At 43.7% G+C, this 22059-nt stretch overlaps 1 protein-coding gene across 3 annotated transcripts in view; it reads right to left on the reverse strand.

Moving 5' to 3' along the window:
• The window catches only part of LOC129826715 (serine/threonine-protein kinase NIM1-like), a 47543-nt gene that overhangs the window by 5766 nt on the left and 19718 nt on the right, over positions 1-22059 (reverse strand). The window contains exons 1-5 of one of the 3 annotated variants that reach the window (XM_055887736.1): positions 9242-16797; positions 8785-9081; positions 8130-8242; positions 727-848; positions 321-467 (exon numbers count right to left, since the gene is read on the reverse strand). In XM_055887736.1, coding sequence (XP_055743711.1) covers positions 321-467; positions 727-848; positions 8130-8242; positions 8785-9011 — 609 coding nt within the window. In that variant the 5' untranslated portion in view covers positions 9012-9081; positions 9242-16797. Of the gene's footprint in view, positions 1-320; positions 468-726; positions 849-8129; positions 8243-8784; positions 16798-22059 lie in introns of those variants that run through there. The other 2 variants (XM_055887735.1, XM_055887734.1) reach the window with 2 other exon arrangements.

The following is a 22059-nucleotide window of genomic DNA, read 5'->3' on the forward strand; positions in this document are numbered from 1 at the left end:
TTTGATGCCGTTCCATTTGCGCCGTTCCAGCCATTATCATGAGCCGATCTCCCCTCAGCAGCCTCCACTGCATTCAATGTTGCAGCACAGAAAATAGACAATGTTTTTAAGCACTTTGCATCTACGGATGTGGAGTCTGAATTGTTCTTATGACCCCAGCATAATATTTATTTGGGAAACGATGACACAAGTTTCAAAGAAAGCAAATGAGGTCAGGAAGCCTTGTGATATTACTGACTCAAACACATACAGTATGGACACATAATAAGCCAAATTAAAGTGTATGTGAGCAGGACTGTAGCCCTGGGCCAGGAAAATACCATGTGTTTGACAGCTGAGAGGATCTGAGAGAAGACGATCTTGCTGTCGATGTCGGACAGTTTCCCCTCTGTGCTGATCTTGGTGTAGAGCTCTCCTCCGCCTGCATACTCCATCACCAGATGTAACCGTGACAATGTCTCCACCACCTGCCACCCACCAGGAAGAAACAGAGAGGATGGTCAAGTCATCTACTGATAATTACACTACTCTGTTTAATTACACTACTCTGTTTAATGACACTACTCTGTTTAATGACACTACTCTGTCTAAAAGTACACTGCACTGATGACATTAGTTTCTGACCATGCTTTGTGTAACTCATTACTTATCAGTAATAGATGTTTAACAACGCCTGGGAGGCCGTGTGTGTGTGTGTGCGTGCGTGCGTGCGTGCGTGTGACCCACCTCGTAAAGGCGTATGATGTTGGGGTGTTGCAGTCTCTCCATGCTGGATATCTCTCTAGATAGTAACCTCTGGGTCTTTTGGTCCAGCTTGGTCTTATCCAGGATTTTAATGGCCACCTTGTCTGAAGGAGAACAAAAGGACATGTTCATTTATTTATTAGGATTCCCATTAGCTGTTCCTGATGCAGCAGCTACTCTCCCTGGGGTCAGCTTTAAGCCTTTGTTATATACCTGAGGTCAACGTAGAATGTAGAAATAAAAAGCAGACATTGAGAGAAGAGTTAGGCAAAAATAAAGAGATATTCCTGTTTTAGCTTTTGGTGTTTTATTCTCTACAGATAAAACGGTGCAATATTTTGTGGATGTTAACACACACTTCATATTTATATATCTCTATGCATTAGCAAGCTATGTGGCTGATAAAACATGTGCATTCTATAACATTCCAAGCCAAACATAAATAAACACAACGCTAGGTGGCTTGCTCAATTATGATGTCATAATATTACTGTTGATGATATCTGAAAATGTGCATGTACACCCTGGCCCATCTACTGTTGCTAACCCCAATTATGACTTGTGCTCTGATATCTGCTTCACTGATTTCTGCTCTCGTAAAAACCTGGGTTTTCTGCATGTTATCTAGAAGCTTATTACCTAAAATGCATCAATTGAAAGTGTGGGTTCACAGCTCCAATCCAGATGTGTTGGTCATTACTGAGACGTGGTGGAGTGTTTTGAATACTGATGTTAACCTTTCTGGTTATAAACTTTTTCGATAAGACAGATCTTCTAAAGGTGGCAATGTTTACCAAGGACCACCTTCAGTGCTCGGCTGTCTCGACTAAGTCTGTCCTCAAACAATTTGATTTGCTGTTTTTAAGCATTAAACTTTCAAATAGCTCTTTGTTGACTGTTGCTGGGTGCTATCGTCCTCCATCAGCACCGGCCTGTACCCTACCTGCCTTAAGCTCTCTCCTGGCCCCTTACACTAAGTCTGAATTTGTCCTGCTAGGTGACCTAAACTGGGACATGCTTAATTAAACCATCTGACCAAGTCCTAGAGAAATGGGACTCCCTAAATCTTTCCCAGATTATTACCAATCCCACAAAATATAACTCCAAACACCCAGAAAGGGATAATCTCCTTTTTTTTTAACCAGGCAAGTCAGTTAAGAACTAATTCTTATTTACAATGACAGCCTACCCCAGCCAAACCCAGGCCAAGTGTGCACTGCCCTATGGGACTCCCAATCACAGCCAGATGTGATACAGTCTTGGTTCAAACCAGGTACTGTAGTGACACCTCTATGTACTGAGATGCAGTGCCTCTGACCACTGCACCACTCGGGAGCCTGTGATGTTATCCTCACAAATAATCCTGATATGTATCAGTCTGGTGTTTTCTGTAATGACCATAGTGCTCACTGTTTTAGCTTGTGTTCGTAATGGCTGTTCAGTGAAACGACCTGTCCTGATTTGTTATAGACGCTTGCTAAAAAACTTGAATGAGCAAGCCTTCCTGGCTTCTGTAAAATGGCTTCTGTAAAATGGTATAGAATCAGCTTGATCCCCTCTGTCGAAGACACTTGGCTTGGCACACGCATACTCTGGCTGACAGGCTCTCGTTCAGGCAAATGAGAAATAAGTGCACTCAGGCTATCCGGAAGGCCAAAGTTAGTTACTTTAAGGAGCAGTTCCCTCTCTGTGGGTCTAACCCCAAGAAGTTCAGGAAAACGGTTAAAGATCTGAGGAATAAAACCTCCTCCTCACAGCTGCCCATGTCGCTTAATGTTGATGATGTGGTTGTTACTGACAAGAAGCACATGGCTGAGCTCTTTAATCACCACTTCATTAAGTCAGTATTCCTATTTGACTCAGCCATGCCTCCTTGCTCATCCAACATTTCCTCATCTCCCACCCCTTCTACTGCGACTATCAACCGATGCTTCTTCCTCTTTTTCCCCTGCCTCGCTACAAAGTTTCTCCCTGCAGGCAGTCACTGACTCCAAGGTGCTAAAGGAGCTCCTGAATCTTGACCCTAAAATACATCTGGGTCAGATGGTTTAGACCCTTTCTTCTTTAAGGTTGCTGCCCCTATCATCTCCAAGCCTATCTCCGACCTGTTTAACCTGTCTCTCCTTTATGGGGAGGTTCCCATTGCTTGGAAGGCAGCCACAGTTCATCTTTAATTTAAAGGGGGAGATCAAGCTGATCATAACTGTTATAGGCCTATTTCTATTTTGCCCTGTTTATCAAGTGTTGGAAAAACTTGTCAATAATCAACTGACTGGCTTTCTTGATGTCTATAGTATTCTCTCTGTAATGCAATCTGGTTTCTGTTCAGGTTATGGATGTGTCACTGCAACCTTAAAGGTCCTCAATGATGTCACCATTGCCCTTGATTCTAAACAATGTTGTGCTGCTATTTTTATTGACTTGGCCAAAACTTTTGATATGGTAGACCATTCCATTCTTGTGGGCTGGCTAAGGAGTATTGGTGTCTCTGAGGGGTCTTTGCTAACTATGTCTCTCAAAGAGTGCAGTGTATAAAGTCAGAAAATCTGCTGTCTCAGCTACTGTCTGTCACCAAGGGAGTAACCTAAGGCTCAAACCTAGGCCCCACGCTCTTCTCAATTTACATCAACAACATAGCTCAGGCAGTAAGAAGCTCTCTCATCCATATATATGCAGATGATACAGTCTTATACTCAGCTGGCCCCTCCCCGGATATTGTGTTAAATGCTCTACAACAAAGCGTCCAACAAGCTTTCACTACCCTTAACCTTGTTCTGAACACCTCCAAAACAAAGGTAATGTGGTTTTGTAAGAAGAATTCCCCTCTCCCCACAGGTGTGACTACTACATCTGAGGGTTTAGAGCTTGAGGTAGTCACCTCATACAAGTACTTGGGAGTATGGCGAGACGGTACAGTGTCCTTCTCTCAGCACATATCAAAGCTGCAGGCTAAAGTTAGATCTAGACTTGGTTTCCTCTATCGCAATCGCACCTTTTTCACCCCAGCTGCAAAACCCTGATTCAGATCAAATCAAATCAAAGTTTATTTGTCAAGTGCGCAGAATACAACAGGTGTAGTGAAATGCTTACTTACAAGCCCTAACCAACAGTGCAATTTTTAAGTAAAAAATAGGTATTACGTAAGCAATAGAGAAGTAAAGAAAACAACAACAAAAAAGTTTAAATGACAGTGAAAACAATTGCGAGGCGATATACAGGTGGTACTGGTACAGAGTCAATGTGCAGGGGCACCCATGCCAAATCTTTTCAGTCTCCTGAGGGGGAATATATTTTGCTGTGCCCTCTTCACGACTGTCTTGGTGTGTTTGGACCATTCTAGTTGGTTGGTAATGTGGACACCAAGGAACTTGAAGCTCTCAACCTGCTCCACTACAGCCCCGTCGATAAGAATGGGGGCATGCTCAGTCCTCCTTTTCCTGTAGTCCACAATCATATAATTTGTCTTGATTACGTTGAGGGAAAGGTTGTTATTCTGGCACCACCAGGCCAGGTCTACGACCTCCTCCCTATAGGCTGTCTCGTCATTGTCGGTGATCAGGCCTACCACTGTTGTGTCATCTGCAAACTTAATGGTGGTGTTGGAGTCGTGCCTGGCCATGCAGTCATGGGTGAACAGAGAGTACAAGAGGGGATTGAGCACGCACCCCTGAGGGGCTCCAGTGTTGAGGCAGATGTGTTGCTACCTACCCTCATCACCTGAAAGTGGCTCGTCAGGAAGTCCAGGATCCAGTTGCAGAGGTAGGTGTTTAATCCCAGGATCCTTAGCTTAGTGATGAGCTTTGAGGGCACTATAGTGTTGAACGCTGAGCTATAGTCAATGAATAGCATTCTCACATAGGTGTTCCTTTTGTCCAGGAGGGAAAGGGCAGTGTGGAGTGCAATAGAGATTGCATCATCTCTGGATCTGTTTGAACGGTATGCAAATTGGAGTGGGTCTAGGGTTTCTGGGATAATGGTGTTAATGTGGGCAATTACCTGCCTTTCAAAGCACTTCATGGCTAGGGACGTGAGTGCTATGGATCTGTAGTCCTTCATGCAGGTTACGTTAGTGCTCTTGGGCACAGGGACTATGGTGGTCTGCCTGTAGTTTGTTTTACAGATTCAATCAGGGACATGTTGAAAATGTCAGTGAAGACACTTGCCAGTTGGTCAGCACATGCCCGGAGCACATGTCCTGGTTAAACGTCTGGCCCAGCGGCCTTGTGAATGTTGACTTGTTTAAAGGTTTTACTCACGTCGGTTACGGAGAGCGTGATCACACAGTCGTCCGGAACAGCTGATGCTCTCATGCATGCCTCAGTGTTGCTTGCCTCGAAGCGAGCATAGAAGTGATTTAGCTCATCTGTTAGACTCGTGTCACAGGGCAGCTCGCAGCTGTGCTTCCCTTTGTAGTCTGAAATAGTTTGCAGGCCCTGCCACATCCAACGAGCGTCGGGGCCGGTGTAGTACGATTCCATCTTTGTCCTGTATGGGCGCTTTGCCTGTTTGATGCTTCGTCGGAGGGTATAGCAGGATTTCTATTAAGCTTCCAGGTTAGAGTGACGCACCTTGAAAGTGGCAGCTATACCCTCTACCCTGTAATCCATGGCTTCTGATTGGGGTATGTACGTACAGTCACTGTGGGGACAACGTCCTCGATGGACTTATTGACAAAGCCAGTGACTGAGTGGTGTACTCCTCCATGCAATCGGACAAATCCTGTAACATATTCCAGTCTGTGCTAGCAAAACAGTCCTGTAGTTTAGCATCTGCTTCATCTGATCACTTTTTAATAGACCGAGTCACTAGTGCTTCCTGCTTTAATTTTTTTGCAGGAATCAGGAGGATAGAATTATGGTCAGATTTGCCAAATGGAGGGCGAGGGAGAGCTTTTTACGCGTCTTTGTGTGTGGAGTAAAGGTGATCTAGAATTTCTTTCCCTCTGGTTGCGCATTTAACATACTGATAGAAATTAGGCAAAACTGATTTAAGTTTCCCTGCATTAAAGTCCCCGGCCAAAAGGAGCGTCGCCTCTGGGTGAGCAGTGACTCAGTGCGGTCTTAGTGCCAGCGTCCATCTGTGGTAGTAAAAAAACAGTGACAAAAAAAATGTATGAAAACTCTTGGCAAATAGCGTGGTCTACAGCTTATCATGACATACTCTACGTCAGGCGAGCAAAATCTAGAGACTTCCTTAGATTTCGTTCACCAGCTGTTGTTTACAAATATGCACAGACCGCCCACCCTCGTCTTACCAGAGTGTGCTGTTTTGTCTAGCCGGTGCAGCGCATATCCCGTTAGCTGAATGTTTTCCATGTCGTCAGTCAGCCATGATTCGGTGAAACATAAGATATCACAGTTGTTGATGTCCCGTTGGTAGCATATTCATGATCGTACCTCGTCTAATTTATTGTATTCAAACATTTAAATTGCCCAACAATTCCATGTGAATCTGATAACTCTAATGTGTAGACTTTCCACTGTAGAGTTTATGTCATCCTATCATTGATGAGAATGTCTCAGATGACAAGCGAACTGACATCATATTCATTAAGTACCAACGCATATGTTCAACTGGTCGGATTACCAAAATATGGTTAATTTCCCCCCACTTTCTGATGTTCCCAGAATCTCTATGTTAACCAAGGGATTTTCAAATGTCACATCAGTAGGGTAGAGAGAGGAAAAAGGGGAGGATAGGTATTTATGACTGTCATAAACCTACCCCCAGGCCAACGTCATGACAATGAAATGACAGGAGAAAGCTGAAATAACCAACCGGAAATTATGACCAGACATAACCAACCTACACAATACTGTAGATAGATCTTCAACGAAGAAATATAACATGAACACATCCAATTCAACCCATTTAGGAGATGGGTGAAGTTGGTTATGGTTTGGCTTTGGGAACGGTAAACTGAGCCTAGATCTGTGCTTAAGGGAAACCTCTCCCATTACACCCATATACCTCATATCAATAGAACGAATAAATGTCAGGACCCGGTGAGAGAAACAGTCACTAATAGTCGGCAGAACCCAGAAGATGAGGCAGACTCAGCAGTACTAGAGATGATGATTTAATAAAAGGACAAGATCTTCAGGCAAAGCATAAAAATCCACCACGTCCAAAATAAAGCCAAGAGGCACAAAATGGATATCCTCCAAAATACAAAGAAACTCCACAAAGTGGTAAAAACAGCAGGGAAAAAACAAACCTCAAAAGACTACTCAAAAATACACAAGAACTAAACCAGAGAACCTCTGGAAAATCCAATAAGAGAACAATATGTTCACTACAAGGCTTGGGCTGGGGCTGGGTGCTAACAAACACTGAGCAAAGAACTGAGGAACACACAGGGTTTAAATACCAACAAGGGAACGAAACACAGGTGCAAACAATAATAGAGCAAGGAAAAAAACAAAAGGTTCAAAAAAGGTGCAATGGGGACATCTAGTGACAAAAACCAGAACAGTCCTGGCCAAAACCTGACAATAAACAAAGACCCTGTAACAGAGTATGGAAAAGTCTATTAAGTGGTGAGATGGTGCTGAGATATCTAACTTTATTTTGACATGCATTATTAATTAAGACTAGTATTAGTCTTCTCTTTCTGCCACAGCTTTCAGTGACAGCCTTTAATGCCCTGGGGCTCATTTTGCTTTGTAGTACTAAGCAAGTGATACCACACACACAAACACACATACACACTTCTGTCTTTGATGAAGTATGCAGGAATTCCACCCATCCCTAGGCAAACACAAGATCTTTAATGAATCCATATTTTCCAGGGCAGCAGTCAGACAGGCTGTCTTTCTGTGGAAGATTCAGACTACATGCTTAACCCACTGGGTCAAAAACTGGTTGAATCAAGTGTTTCCACATCATAAAAAAAATCTATGTTATGACATGAAAATCAATGTGGAAAACTGATTGTGTTTCCAAAAAGTCATCAGCGTAAGGGAATTTAGTCTTTTTTTGTTGTTGATTTCACACTGAATACACGTTAGTAGACAACTCAACCAAAACTAGATGTTGAAATGACATCTGTGCCCAGCGGCAAACCACTGGCTCAATAGAAAACAGCTATCTAAGGAAATGTATTATTAGCTCATTGATGAGAACAGCTTGAAAACATCACTGCGCTTTGAGATTTTGCTGGAGCAGAGGAGCTGGGTTTTCAAATAAATATTTAACTCAAGCCAGCATATTTAGTGAAGATTGGCCAGGCGGCCTACATACTGTATCTTTTCACTTTTTTATTGTCCATGAATGCATAATTCAAAGATGCAAAGGTTTGGTGAGCATCTGCAGTAAAGCAGGGCTGTGTGTGTTATGTTAAATATCAGGTAATGTGTTTCCTGCCTGGCAGGTGTCTTCCTTACCTTTTGTGAGGGCGTGGATCCCCAGTTTGACGTGGGAAAAGTTTCCACAGCCGATCTCCCCACGGACCTTGTAGAAGCCGATACGCCGGCCCAAGGTGAGCTCACGGACCACCCTGTTAATAAAATAAACAGCACTTACAAATTATCCAGAATAATAATACATGTGATAATTCATCTTCTTTCATGTTTTTTTGTTAGAGAGCATTGTCTTGCTCCTTCCTACCTGTCATCCTTCTCCTACCTGTCATTCTTCACCTACCTGTCATTCTTCACCTACCTGTCATCCTGCTTCTACCCGTCATCCTTCCTCTACCTGTCATTCTTCACCTACCTGTCATTCTGCTTCTACCCGTCATCCTTCCTCTACCTGTCATTCTTCACCTACCTGTCATTCTTCTCCTACCTGTCATCCTTCTCCTACCTATCATCCTTCTCCTACCTATCATCCTTCTCCTACCTATCATCCTTCTCCTACCGGTCATCCTGCTCCTACCCGTCATCCTTCCTCTACCTATCATTCTTCTCCAACCTGTCATCCTTCTCCTACCTGTCATCCTTTTCCTACCTATCATCCTTCTCCTACCTGTCATCTTGCTCCTACCGGTCGTCCTGCTCCTACCGGTCGTCCTGGCCGTACCTGTCATCCTGGCCCTACCTGTCGTCCTGGCACATGTCCAGGTTTAGCCTCTCCAGGGGGGTGACGCGGTGGCCAGGGCCCCCCTCGTCATCTGCAGTGATGTCCGAGCTCTCCAAGCGGCTCCAGCGTGCGTATCTCTTATCCTGACCCCCTGTACTCCCAGTCAAAACCCCAGCCCCAGACACCCTGGAGCACCCCACTGTAGCCCCAGCAGGTCCCACCCCAGCAGGGCACACAGCCGTCATCCTACCCAGGATGCTTAGGATAGGGGGGGCTTAGCTCATGGCTGGAAGGGGTTCTGGTGCAAGGCACCACCTATGGATGAAAACACAGAGAATAACTTGTGTTGTTGAGGGAAAAACCGAGAGCCCTGCTCAATTCATCCTGTCAAACCAATTATCTACGCTGCAAAATGCAAATTTCTCGTATTGTATTCACGATCGCACCAAAAACATGTTAAATGTGGGAATCTCACCTTTATACATAGGGTCCATGTAGAGAGCTTTGCTGCTTCACCGAGTGTCCCGACAGATAAGAAATAATTTATAATAATTTGGCGCGTGCTTATATTTGTCCTATTTCATGCATGTTTGAATTGGAAATGTTTTTCTTGCATATCCCAACTCTCCCGAAGAAACCCTAGGGAGAATGGAATCCCAGCCAGGGTCCAACCCAAAACAGAGGCTACTAGTCTATTTCTCCAGACCTTCGATGGACTGCAGTTTGAAAATACTGCCTTAACCAAGGCAGTTGATGTCGGTTTTTGATCCGTAGCTCAAGTATGTTCAAGGAAGGTATCTCCAGACCGTTTGTAAGCACAGCTTGTTCCTCAATATCATTCTGTTGGGGTTCGTTCCTTGTTCCTTGTCAATCATTGGCTCATTGGTGAAATTAGCATTCAGAAAATATCTTTAATTAAATAATTCAAAAACCTTTATTAATGCAATTGCAGACAGAAGTTGACAACAGGAACATAGCACACATGTTTCCGAGTAAGTTCTGCAAAATAGAAAAGGGTCCGAGTTATTTTGTTATTCCTACAGTCATATATCTTAGTGATGTCACTGCCTACGTCATTACCTTCTACTCATGAGACCAAAATCATGCCTACACAGCTATATAAACGAGAGTTTGAGTGTTATCTAAAAGCTCAGCAATAAATGTCCAAGTTGATTTATAGTGGAATGTCTGACTAGTCTCTTATCTCCTACACTCCCCTGCAGAGTTCTGTTTCACAGTCACACATTTCTCAGACAGTTTCTTTATAAGAGGCAGAGATTAGAAAAGACTGTGGAACAACATTAAACCTTTATAATAAATACATATATTGTTAATCTGTAGTCTAGGACCCTATAAATGTAAGGAGGGAGGGGTCTTATAACCCCTTCCCTTCTATTAATACAACACAAGCATAATCAATTATTATAATATATCAAACATTTGATACAACCCCTATAATGACCCCAAGGTGAACCCCTGACAGTTCCTTGAAACAGAGGATGGCTTAATAAAGACTGTTAGTTGTTTATCTCAGTCTGCTGGCCCTCACATCAGTGCTGCTGTGTTTTAATTGGCTCTTTTATTCTACATATAGCCCACTTTTGGAGGAGTAGGGGGGGCAGGGGAAGGAGGGGGGGAGGAGTAAGGGGATATGACTGACGTTAAGGTACTGTCATGGGGTACTGCCTTAAACGCCCCACGAGGTTGTTCCTCTCTTGAACAATGTTGAATAATTAACTTTTCTCCCACTCTCTCCTCTCTTCTCTCTGACACGCTTACTGTAGGGATTAATGAAGACAGTTACTACATCTTTAAATCCCGGCTTTATTAATCATGTGTGTGAGCAGGGCTGGGGTGTTTGAGCAAACAAAACAGTATGACTGCATGTGCATAATTAGTTTGTTTAGGTGTACATAGAGTACTAGTCAAAAGTTTGGACTCACCTACTCATTCGAGGGTTTTTCTTTAATTTTACTATTTTCTGTAATAGTGAAGACATCAAAACTATGAAATAACACATGGAATGAATATCTATGTTGAATAATGATCTATGTTAGCCTGGTATGGTTCCCAATCAGAGGCAGCTGTTTATCATTGTCTGATTGGGGATCATATTTAGGCAGCCATTTCCCCATTGTGCTTTGTGGGATCTTTACTTTGGATAGTTGCCTGTTAGCACTATTGTTAGCTTCACATTTCGTTTGAAATGTATTGTTTTGCTGTGAGTTTCACTTAGTAATAAAAATATGTGGAACACAGATCACGCTGCACTTTGGTCCACTTATTATAACGAACGTGACAAAATGTCGAACCCAACAATGGCAAGAATAAATAGATATGCTGACAGTGGACAAACTTGTTTTACTCCTCTTGACAGTTTAATACTTTTCTGAGAAGTAGACATTATATACTATTTTACACTTAGGGTTACTATATATAACTTTAAGGAGCCGCCCCTTTTTTTCCAAATATTCGCAAAAAATGATAAACCCAAATCTAACTGCTTGTAGCTCAGGTCCTGAAGCAAGGATATGCATATTCTTGGTACCATTTGAAAGGGAACTCTTTTTGAAGTTTGTGGAAATGTGAAAGGAATGTAGGAGAATATAACACAATAGATCTGATAAAAGATAATACAGAGAAAAAAACAACCAGTCTTTCTTATTTATTTTGTGCCATCTTTGAATTGCAAAAGAAATGCCATAATGTATTATTCCAGCCCAGGTGCAATTTAGATTTTTGCCACTAGATCTTTCACTGTAATAGCTAATGTAAATTGGACAGTGCAGTTGGATTAACAATAATGTAAGCTTTCTGCCAATATCAGGCATGTCTATGTCCTGGGAAATGTTCTTGTTACTTACAACCTCATGCTAATTGCATCAGCCTACGTTAGCTCAACCGTCACGTGGATGGGACACCGATCCCGAATAAGTTTTTAACCCATTGAATAAGAGATTCTCCTAAATTAAAATAGTCCAGGCATTTCTATATAAATTCCAGTCATTCTTTATCAAAGTCCTTTTCCAAGTCAGCTATGAATACCAGGCCTGGTTCCTAGTTGTTTCTATTGTTTTCAGTTCTTGTCTGGAAACATGGCAAGCGGTACCAGAGTGCCAATTATGGGACTGCTGAACAGTTAGTCAAATGGCTACACAGACTATTTGCATTGATCCCCTTTTTCTGCACTGACTCTCTTGCACTGACTCTATGCACACTCACCAGACTCTACCCACAAAAACTACACTGACACTCCAACACATACATACAGTGGGGAGAAGTATTTGATACACTGCCGATTTTGCAGGTTTTCCTACTTACAAAGCATGTAGAGGTCTGGAATTTTTATCATAGGTACACTTCAACTGTGAGAGACGGAACCTAAAACAAAAATCCAGAAAATCACATTGTATGATTTTTAAGTAATTAATTCGAATTTTATTGCATGACATAAGTATTTGATACATCAGAAAAGCAGAACTTAATATTTGGTACAGAAACCTTTGTTTGCAATTACAGAGATCTTACGTTTCCTGTAGTTCTTGACCAGGTTTGCACACACTGCAGCAGAGATTTTGGCCCACTCCTCCATACAGACCTCCAGATCCTTCAGGTTTCGGGGCTGTCGCTGGGCAATACGGACTTTCAGCTCACTCCAAAGATTTTCTATTGAGTTCAGGTCTGGAGACTGGCTAGGCAACTCCAGGACCTTGAGATGCTTCTTACGGAGCCACTCCTTAGTTGCCCTGGCTGTGTGTTTCCGGTCGTTGTCATGCTGGAAGACCCAGCCACGTTTCATCTTCAATGCCCTTGCTGATGGAAGGAGGTTTTCACTCAAAATCTCACGATACATGGCCCCATTCATTCTTTCCTTTACACGGATCAGTCGTCCTGGTCCCTTTGCAGAAAAACAGCCCCAAAGCATGATGTTTCCACCCCCATGCTTCACAGTAGGTATGGTGTTCTTTGGATGCAACTCAGCATTCTTCGTCCTCCAAACACGACGAGTTGAGTTTTTACCAAAAAGTTCTATTTTGGTTTCATCTGACCATAAGACATTCTAACAATCTTCTTCTGGATCATCCAAATGCTATCTAGCAAACTTCAGACGGGCCTGGACATGTACTGGCTTAAGCAGGAGGACACGTCTGGCACTGCAGGATTTGAGTCCCTGGCGGCGTAGTGTGTTACTGATGGTAGGCTTTGTTACTTTGGTCCCAGCTCTCTGCAGGTCATTCACTAGGTCCCCCCGTGTGGTTCTGGGATTTTTGCTCACCGTTCTTGTGATCATTTTGACCCCACGGGGTGAGATCTTGCGTGGAGCCCCAGATCCCTCATATTTCCAAGATGGCGTAGCAGTGTAGACGTCTTTGTCCTGTCGTGTCCCGTGTCCCTCTTATATATCTTTATACATCTTTTTCTTTGCATATCTTTTTAAAAATATTTTCTTAAACCTCAACTTCTACTCTCCTGCAACCCGCCTCACCCAATGTGGCGTGGATCTGCTTTTTTCTAAAGTATTTCTATTTACTTCTGATCTGGAATCCATCAACTGAAGATAGCCAGCTAACTACCTACCAGCTATCAGTTAGCAAACCATTGCTAGCGGTCATCAGCTAACCTTTAGCTCGGAAAGCTCTCGCTAGTTCGAACAACGTGACTAAAACCAGAGCATAACGGACCTATTTCTCTCCATATCCCCGGATTCCTACCGCAAACTCTAAACATTTTCATCTGGATCTTCGCAACTAGCTAACCACAATCCCGGGTGACCACTCCTGGCTAGCGTTTCCATCCCGGAGCAAGCACCAATTAGCCTGAAGCTAGCCCGGCTAGGGCTCCTGTGCTACCATTGAAGCCCACTCCTGGGCTACAATATCCGGACCCCTTTACTGCCGGTACGGTGCACGGAACCCCGCCGATCCTCTACGACTGGAATACCGACATAATCTGCCCGAGGACTCCAACAGGCCCCTCAGGTGTGACGCCCGCTGAAGGCCCATTCTGCTAACCTACTAGGCCTGCTAGCTACCTAGAGCTACCTGGAACCCTACTAATTCCACGACTGGTCTATCAACGTCACCGCACGAAGAGGCAAAAACAGACTTCCCCCCCATCGCGACGTCCCCCAAAGGCTAACTTGCTAGCCCCGGTCTGCTAACTGCTAGCTTGCCTGCCCCGGTCTGCTAACTGCTAGCTTATCTTGCAGCTAGTGCAGCCAGGAAGCTAGCACCAGTTAGCAAACACAATTCTACAATTCACAACCTCTCTTTCGCCATCGCCATGCGGCTTGGATTCTCTGTCGACACGACCACGTCTGGTCTGCAGACGAATACCCCATCCGCTGTGCCCTCAACCGGCCTCCGTCTTTAGCAGACCCCCTCCGTCTGAGCAGACCACCCCCCGGGCTACTAACTTTAAACGCGTGCTAGTTTAGTGGAGGCCTCACTGCTCCATCTACGGCTGCCCCCTGGACACTATGATCACTTGGCTACATAGCTGATGCCTGCTTGACTGTCCATTAATTCACGGTACTCCATTCTGTTTATTTGTGTTTTATCTGTCGGCTCTGTGCTTTAACTCAGGATCTGTGTGTAGTTAATCCGACCCTCTCTGCCTAGTCGCCGCCATTTTTACCTGCTGTTGCTGTGTTAGCTGACTAGCTGCTGTTATCTCACCTGTTGTTTTAGCTAGCTCTCCCAATCAAGACCTGCAATCACTTTATGCCTTATTGTATGTCTCTCTCAAATATCAATATGCCTTGCATTCGGTTGTTCAGGCTAGTTATCATTGTTTTGGTTTGCAATGGACCCCGTAGTTCCACTCTCCGTACCTCTGATACCTCCTTTGTCCCACCCCCCCACACATGCGGTGACCTCACCCATTGAGACCAGCATGTCCAGAGATACAACCTCTCTTATCATCACCCAGTGCCTGGGCTTGCCTCCGCTGTACCCGTGCCCCACCATACCCTGGTCTGCACATTATGCCCAGAATCTATTCTACCACGCCCATAAATCTGCTCCTTTTATTCCTTGTCCCCAACGATCTAGGCGACCAGTTTTGATAGCCTTTAGCCGCACCCTCATCCTACTACTCCTCTGTTCTTCGGGTGATGTGGAGGTAAACCCAGGCCCTGCATGTCCCCAGTCACCCTCATTTGTTGACTTCTGTGATCGAAAAAGCCTTGGCCTCATGCATGTCAACATCAGAAGCCTCCTCCCTAAGTTTGCATTACTCACCGCTTTAGCACACTCTGCCAACCCTGATGTCCTTGCCGTGTCCGAATCCTGGCTTAGGAAGGCCACCAAAAACTCTGAGATTTCCATACCCAACTATAACACTTTCCGTCAAGATAGAACTGCCAAAGGGGGAGGAGTTGCAATCTACTGCAGAGATAGCCTGCAAAGTTCTGTCATACTTTCCAGGTCTATGCCCAAACAGTTCGAACTTCTAATTTTAAACATTAATCTCTCCAGAAATAAGTCTCTCACTGTTGAGAGACTATTTCGGTAGCCGCCTGCTACCGACCCCCCTCAGCTCCCAGCTGTGCCCTGGACCCCATCTGTGAATTGATCGCTCCCCATCTAGCTTCAGAGTTTGTCCTGTTAGGTGACCTAAACTGGGATATGCTTAACACCCCGGCAGTCCTACAATCTAAGCTTGATGCCCTCAATCTCACACAAATCATCAAGGAACCAACCAGGTACAACCCTAAATCCGTAAACATGGGCACCCTAATAGACATTATCCTGACCAACTTGCCCTCCAAATACACCTCTGCTGTCTTCAATCAAGATCTCAGCGATCACTGCCTCATTGCCTGTATCCGCCACGGGTCCGCGGTCAAACGACCACCCCTCATCACTGTCAAACGCTCCCTAAAACACTTCTGCGAGCAGGCCTTTCTAATCGACCTGGCCCGGGTACCCTGGAAGGATATTGACCTCATCCCGTCAGTTGAGGATGCCTGGTCATTCTTTAAAAGTTACTTCCTCACCATATTAGACAAGCATGCTCCGTTCAAAAAATGCAGAACCAAGAACAGATATAGCCCTTGGTTCACTCCATACCTGACTGCCCTCGACCAGCACAAAAACATCCTGTGGCGAACTGCAATAGCATCGAAGAGCAACCGCGATATGCAACTGTTCAGGGAAGTCAGGAACCAATACACGCAGTCAGTCAGGAAAGCAAAGGCCAGCTTTTTCAAGCAGAAATTTGCATCCTGTAGCTCTAACTCCAAAAAGTTCTGGGATACTGTAAAGTCCATGGAAAACAAGAGCACCTCCTCCCAGCTGCCCACTGCACTGAGGCTAGGTAACACGGTCACCACTGATAAGTCCGTGATAATCGAAAACTACAACAAACATTTCTCAATGGCTGGCCATGCCTTCCTCCTGGCGACTCCAACCTTGGCCAACAGCCCCGCCCACCCCCCGCTGCTACTCGACCAAGCCTCCCCAGCTTCTCCTTTACAGATATCCAGATAGCAGATGTTCTGAAAGAGCTGGAAAACCTGGACCCATACAAATCAGCTGGGCTTGACAATCTGGACCCCCTATTTCTGAAACTGTCCGCCGCCATTGTCGCACCCCCTATTACCAGCCTGTTCAACCTCTCCTTCGTATCATCTGAGATCCCCCAAGGATTGGAAAGCTGCCGCGGTCATCCCCATCTTCAAAGGGGGAGACACCCTGGACCCAAACTGTTACAGACCTATATCCATCCTGCCCTGCCTAGCTAAGGTCTTCGAAAGCCAAGTCAACAAACAGATCACTGACCATCTCGAATCCCACCGTACCTTCTCCGCTGTGCAATCCGGTTTCCGAGCCGGTCACGGGTGCACCTCAGCCACGCTCAAGGTACTAAACGATATCATAACCGCCATCGATAAAAGACATTACTGTGCAGCCGTCTTCATCGACCTGGCCAAGGCTTTCGACTCTGTCAATCACCATATTCTTATCGGCAGACTCAATAGCCTCGGTTTTTCTAATGACTGCCTTGCCTGGTTCACCAACTACTTTGCAGACAGAGTTCAGTGTGTCAAATCGGAGGGCATGTTGTCCGGTCCTCTGGCAGTCTCTATGGGGGTACCACAGGGTTCAATTCTCGGGCCGACTCTTTTCTCTGTATACATCAATGATGTTGCTCTTGCTGCGGGCGATTCCCTGATCCACCTCTACGCAGACGACACCATTCTGTATACTTCCGGCCCTTCCCTGGACACTGTGCTATCTAACCTCCAAACGAGCTTCAATGCCATACAACACTCCTTCCGTGGCCTCCAACTGCTCTTAAACGCTAGTAAAACCAAATGCATGCTTTTCAACCGTTCGATGCCTGCACCCGCACGCCCGACTAGCATCACCACCCTGGACGGTTCCGACCTAGAATATGTGGACATCTATAAGTACCTAGGTGTCTGGCTAGACTGCAAACTCTCCTTCCAGACTCATATCAAACATCTCCAATCCAAAATCAAATCTAGAGTCGGCTTTCTATTCCGGAACAAAGCCTCCTTCACTCACGCCGCCAAACTTACCCTAGTAAAACTGACTATCCTACCGATCCTCGACTTCGGCGATGTCATCTACAAAATAGCCTCCAATACTCTACTCAGCAAACTGGATGCAGATTATCACAGTGCCATCCGTTTTGTTACTAAAGCACCTTATACGACCCACCACTGCGACCTGTATGCCCTAGTCGGCTGGCCCTCGCTACATGTTCGTCGTCAGACCCACTGGCTCCAGGTCATCTACAAGGCTATGCTAGGCAAAGTGCCGCATTATCTCAGTTCACTGGTCACGATGGCTACACCCACCCGTAGCACGCGCTCCAGCAGGTGTATCTCACTGATCATCCCTAAAGCCAAAACCTCATTTGGACGCCTTTCCTTCCAGTTCTCTGCTGCCTGCGACTGGAACGAATTGCAAAAATCTCTGAAGTTGGAGACTTTTATCTCCCTCAACAACTTTAAAAATCTGCTATCCGAGCAGCTAACCGATCGCTGCAGCTGTACATAGTCCATCTGTAAACTACCCACCCAATTTACCTACCTCACCCCCATACTGCTTTTATTTATTTTACTTTTCTGCTCTTTTGCACACCAGTATCTCTTCTTGCACATGATCATCTGATGATTTATCACTCCAGTGTTAATCTGCTAAATTGTAATTATTCGATTTATTGCCTACCTCATGCCTTTTGCACACATTGTATATAGATTCTCTTTTTTCTACCATGTTATTGACTTGTCTATTGTTTACTCCATGTGTAACTCTGTGTTGTTGTCTGTTCACACTGCTATGCTTTATCTTGGCCAGGTCGCAGTTGCAAATGAGAACTTGTTCTCAACTAGCCTACCTGGTTAAATAAAGGTGAAATAAAATAAAAATAAAAAATCGAGGGAGATTATCAGTGGTCTTGTATGTCTTCCATTTCCTAATAATTGCTCCCACAGTTGATTTCTTCAAACCAAGCTGCTTACCTATTGCAGATTCAGTCTTCCCAGCCTGGTGCAGGTCTACAATTTTCTTTCTGGTGTCCTTTGACAGCTCTTTGGTCTTGACCATAGTGGAGTTTGGAGTGTGACTGTTTGAGGTTGTGGACAGGTGTCTTTTATACTGATAACAAGTTCAAACAGATGCCATTAATACAGGTAATGAGTGGAGGACAGAGGAGCCTCTTAAAGAAGAAGTTACAGGTCTGTGAGAGCCAGAAATCTTGCTTGTTTGTAGGTGACCAAATACTTATTTTCCACCATAATTTGCAAATAAATTCATTAAAAATCCTACAATGTGATTTTCTGGATTTTCTTTTTCTCATTTTGTCTGTCATAGTTGAAGTGTACCTATGATGAAAATTACAGGCCTCTCTCATCTTTTTAAGTGGGAGAACTTGCACAATTGGTGGCTGACTAAATACTTTTTTGACCCACTGTATGTGTATATATACAGTGTGCATGTATGTATGTACAGTATATTATTTCACTGCTCTAGGGATGTAATATACTATTATGTATTGATTTTTACCTTACTTTTTCTTTATTTAATTTTTAAATGTTTTACTCTTTATGCGATGCGCAATGCAGAGAACACCAGAAGAAGATTATCACAGTGAATTATTCTAATGTTTGTTTATGTGTAAATTAATCCCATAAGGGATGGTTTGCCAATTGGAGATTTGACACGAAAATAAAATGTCATTAATTCAAAAATGTCATTCTTTAAAATTTAATTCAGGTACATCTGATTAGCACTAGCTAACAAAGCTTTGAATTTTTTTTTTTTTGATACATGGAGTCACAATATCAATATAATATTGTCCATAATAATATTGTGATATGTAATGGAATCAATTTTTCCCCCATCGCTAACTACAACCCCTATAGCCTCTAAATGAGCAGAACTAATGCATCCTGAAGTAATGCAGCCTGATTCTCTCCACCATAGGAGGGGGTTAGTTCCTCTAGCATCATTCTAAGCACCACACAACCAGACTGGTCGTCTCTAATACAACACTGATGTATCTCAGACATGACCAGCCATACACCTTCACAGACAAACAAACAAAGCGGAATCACTAAGTCAATAGATGAGGGATGCCTGTATATGAAGGTTTTCAGTCCAATCCTCGGCCTTCACTGTCTTAGTTTGAATTTCGAGGATATACAACTGTCGTACAATTCCGCAGCCATAACCAATCTAAATCTAAATAATAATGATCTTATATAAACAACTCATTATGATGAGTGATATCGCAATACAGGATATCACTTGTTTCTACTGAAGGGGAGCAGTGGAGGTGGAGCATAGCAAATCAAAGTGATTCCCTTTGTGAGCTCTCCCGTCTGCCCAACCTTCAAACACCTCCGTGCCTTCCTGTGTCTCTCTGGTATGAATATCTAGCCATTGATCTGAGGGAGGCTAAAAGGACTCGCCAAGAGAGAAGAGGCCTCCGCTTTTACAGCACAAAGCGAACACTGCTCTGCAAATTAGTCTTTTATGTGAGCGTGAAGACACGGCACATGTGGTGAAAAACATAGGCAGACACGCAAACACACACACACACCCACACACTGAAAATGAGTTGTTTATGCATTTTATTTAGCAGCTCATACATCGGAGAGTACAGGTTATATAAAAAGTAAACTCAGTAAATCAATTGGAAATGTTTGTGTTTAGGGTATGGTTGACAACTCCACTTGGTTGCCTGGCGATGGACAGTGAGCATGTTTGTCTCTATTCTGGATTAAGTTATTATTTAAAGTCATTATTGCATGGAACTCCGTTCCATATCATATCGCTCAAATAAACAGCAAACCTGGTTTCAAAAAACAGATAAAGCAACACCTCACGGCACAACGCCTCTCCCCTTTTGGACCTAGATAGTTTGTGTGTATGAATTGAGATGTAGGCTACGTGTGCCTTTGAAAAACATTTCTCTGTTGAAGACATCCTTTCTGAGCAGAGATCCAAACGTACAGAACTCAACATCAAACTAGATGGCATTAACTCTCAGCTCAGTGTGATTGGGGACAAGGTGACAACCCTGGAAAATGCCTTGCCTGACATCAACAACAAGATAACCATAAACGTGGGGTACCTGGATGAGGCTCACAGGCAGATGCCTTGGAAACAATAGCAAATAGAGCATCTGGATGAGAAAACAGAGGACCTTGAAGATAGGAGCGAAGGAATAACTGTGTTCTATTAAACCATTGCTCCCAAATTTCTGTGTTATTAAGTCCAAATGATTAGGCCTATATCCTTAGGGGGATGTATTTGTAGGCTGGACTATTGATTTAATTTACTTTATTCCTCGCTCTCTTTTTTCGTGTGGTCTGGACGGGGGCTACATTGTCACTCATTTAATGGAGAGGATGAGACTTTTTTTCTCTCTCGGGAGATGTTGTGCGTTGCGAACTGTTTCCGTTTTTTGGAACACCGAATTGTGACTGAGTTGTTTGAAATTCGTCTGGGGTGTTCAGAGATTGCTATTTTATGGACACCATTTATTTTTATTTTATATGATTGCAGCTGTAACTATTATCCACCAATACGCAGAGCTGACTTGCACTAGAGTTTGAATACTGTACGATGACGTTGACTAGTACCTTAAATCTACTGACATGGAAATCTACTTCCACGGGCTCGGTCATGCAATTATATGGAAAAATATAAAATATGCTCTCAAAAAGGAAAAATCAGACGTTGCGCTATTTCAAGAGACACACATCTGTGATGCCAAACATGCTAGACTCCGCAGAGCTTGGGTGGGACAGGTGTATTTCTAATCTTTCAAATCTGACAGTAGAGGCACAGCAACACTTAACCATAAGCATGTTCCATTCAAAATTCACAAAAACAAATCTGATCCAGAGGGGGAGATTTACTCAAATAATAAATTACTATCTTAAACATATACGCCCCTAACACAGATACTCCTGCTTTCATGTCGAAAAAGATAACCCTGTGTGTTTCCTTTGGAGTGCTGGCTGAAGATTTTAATTGTACCTTCAACTCAACTCTGGACAAATTATCTCAGTTCGCCACCACAAACCCTAGATCAGCAAAGATGTTGAACTCTCTTACTAAAGAGATGGGACTGATAGATATCTGGAGTGAGACTAATGGGTTATCTATGGACTATACACACCACTCAAATATCCATAACACCTACTCTCGTATAGATTACACTTTCATCCCAAACATTTTAATAAATTCTGCCACTTGTACAATTGGACCCATAGCACTTTCAGAACATGCCTTTGTCCACTGTAAAAACAACCAAGGTCAAAGAGCTGGAAATTCAACACCTTCATCTTATCAAACGAAGCATTACATACATTGGTCACTACATGGATAGACAACTACACACAAGACAACAAAGACTCTCCTGTTTCTTTGGCCACAATATTCTTCCTCTAAGAAAAAGCAATGGAAGCATCGGTTAGATCTTGAGAGGGAGCTGGAACGATGCAAAAAGTAAATAAACAATCCCCAGACAGCGCCTCCTGGAGTCAACTTAAAGCAGCCAGCCAAACTAAACTTGGACTATACTCGAGACATAAAATAAAACGTTTTCTTTACGAAACAGAGATACCATAAGTATAGCAGTAGGCCTAGCAGATTGCTTGCATACCGTTTCAAAAAAGAGCAGTCAGCGCGTACAATCATGGGTAATCCAAACAGCAGATGACGAGGTCACATATGATCCAAATAAGATACATTTAACTTTTCATGATTTTTACTGCAAATTCTATACTTCTGAGAGAAAACATAC

Source organism: Salvelinus fontinalis, chromosome 28 (assembly GCF_029448725.1).
Source record: "Salvelinus fontinalis isolate EN_2023a chromosome 28, ASM2944872v1, whole genome shotgun sequence".
NCBI lineage: Eukaryota > Metazoa > Chordata > Actinopteri > Salmoniformes > Salmonidae > Salvelinus > Salvelinus fontinalis.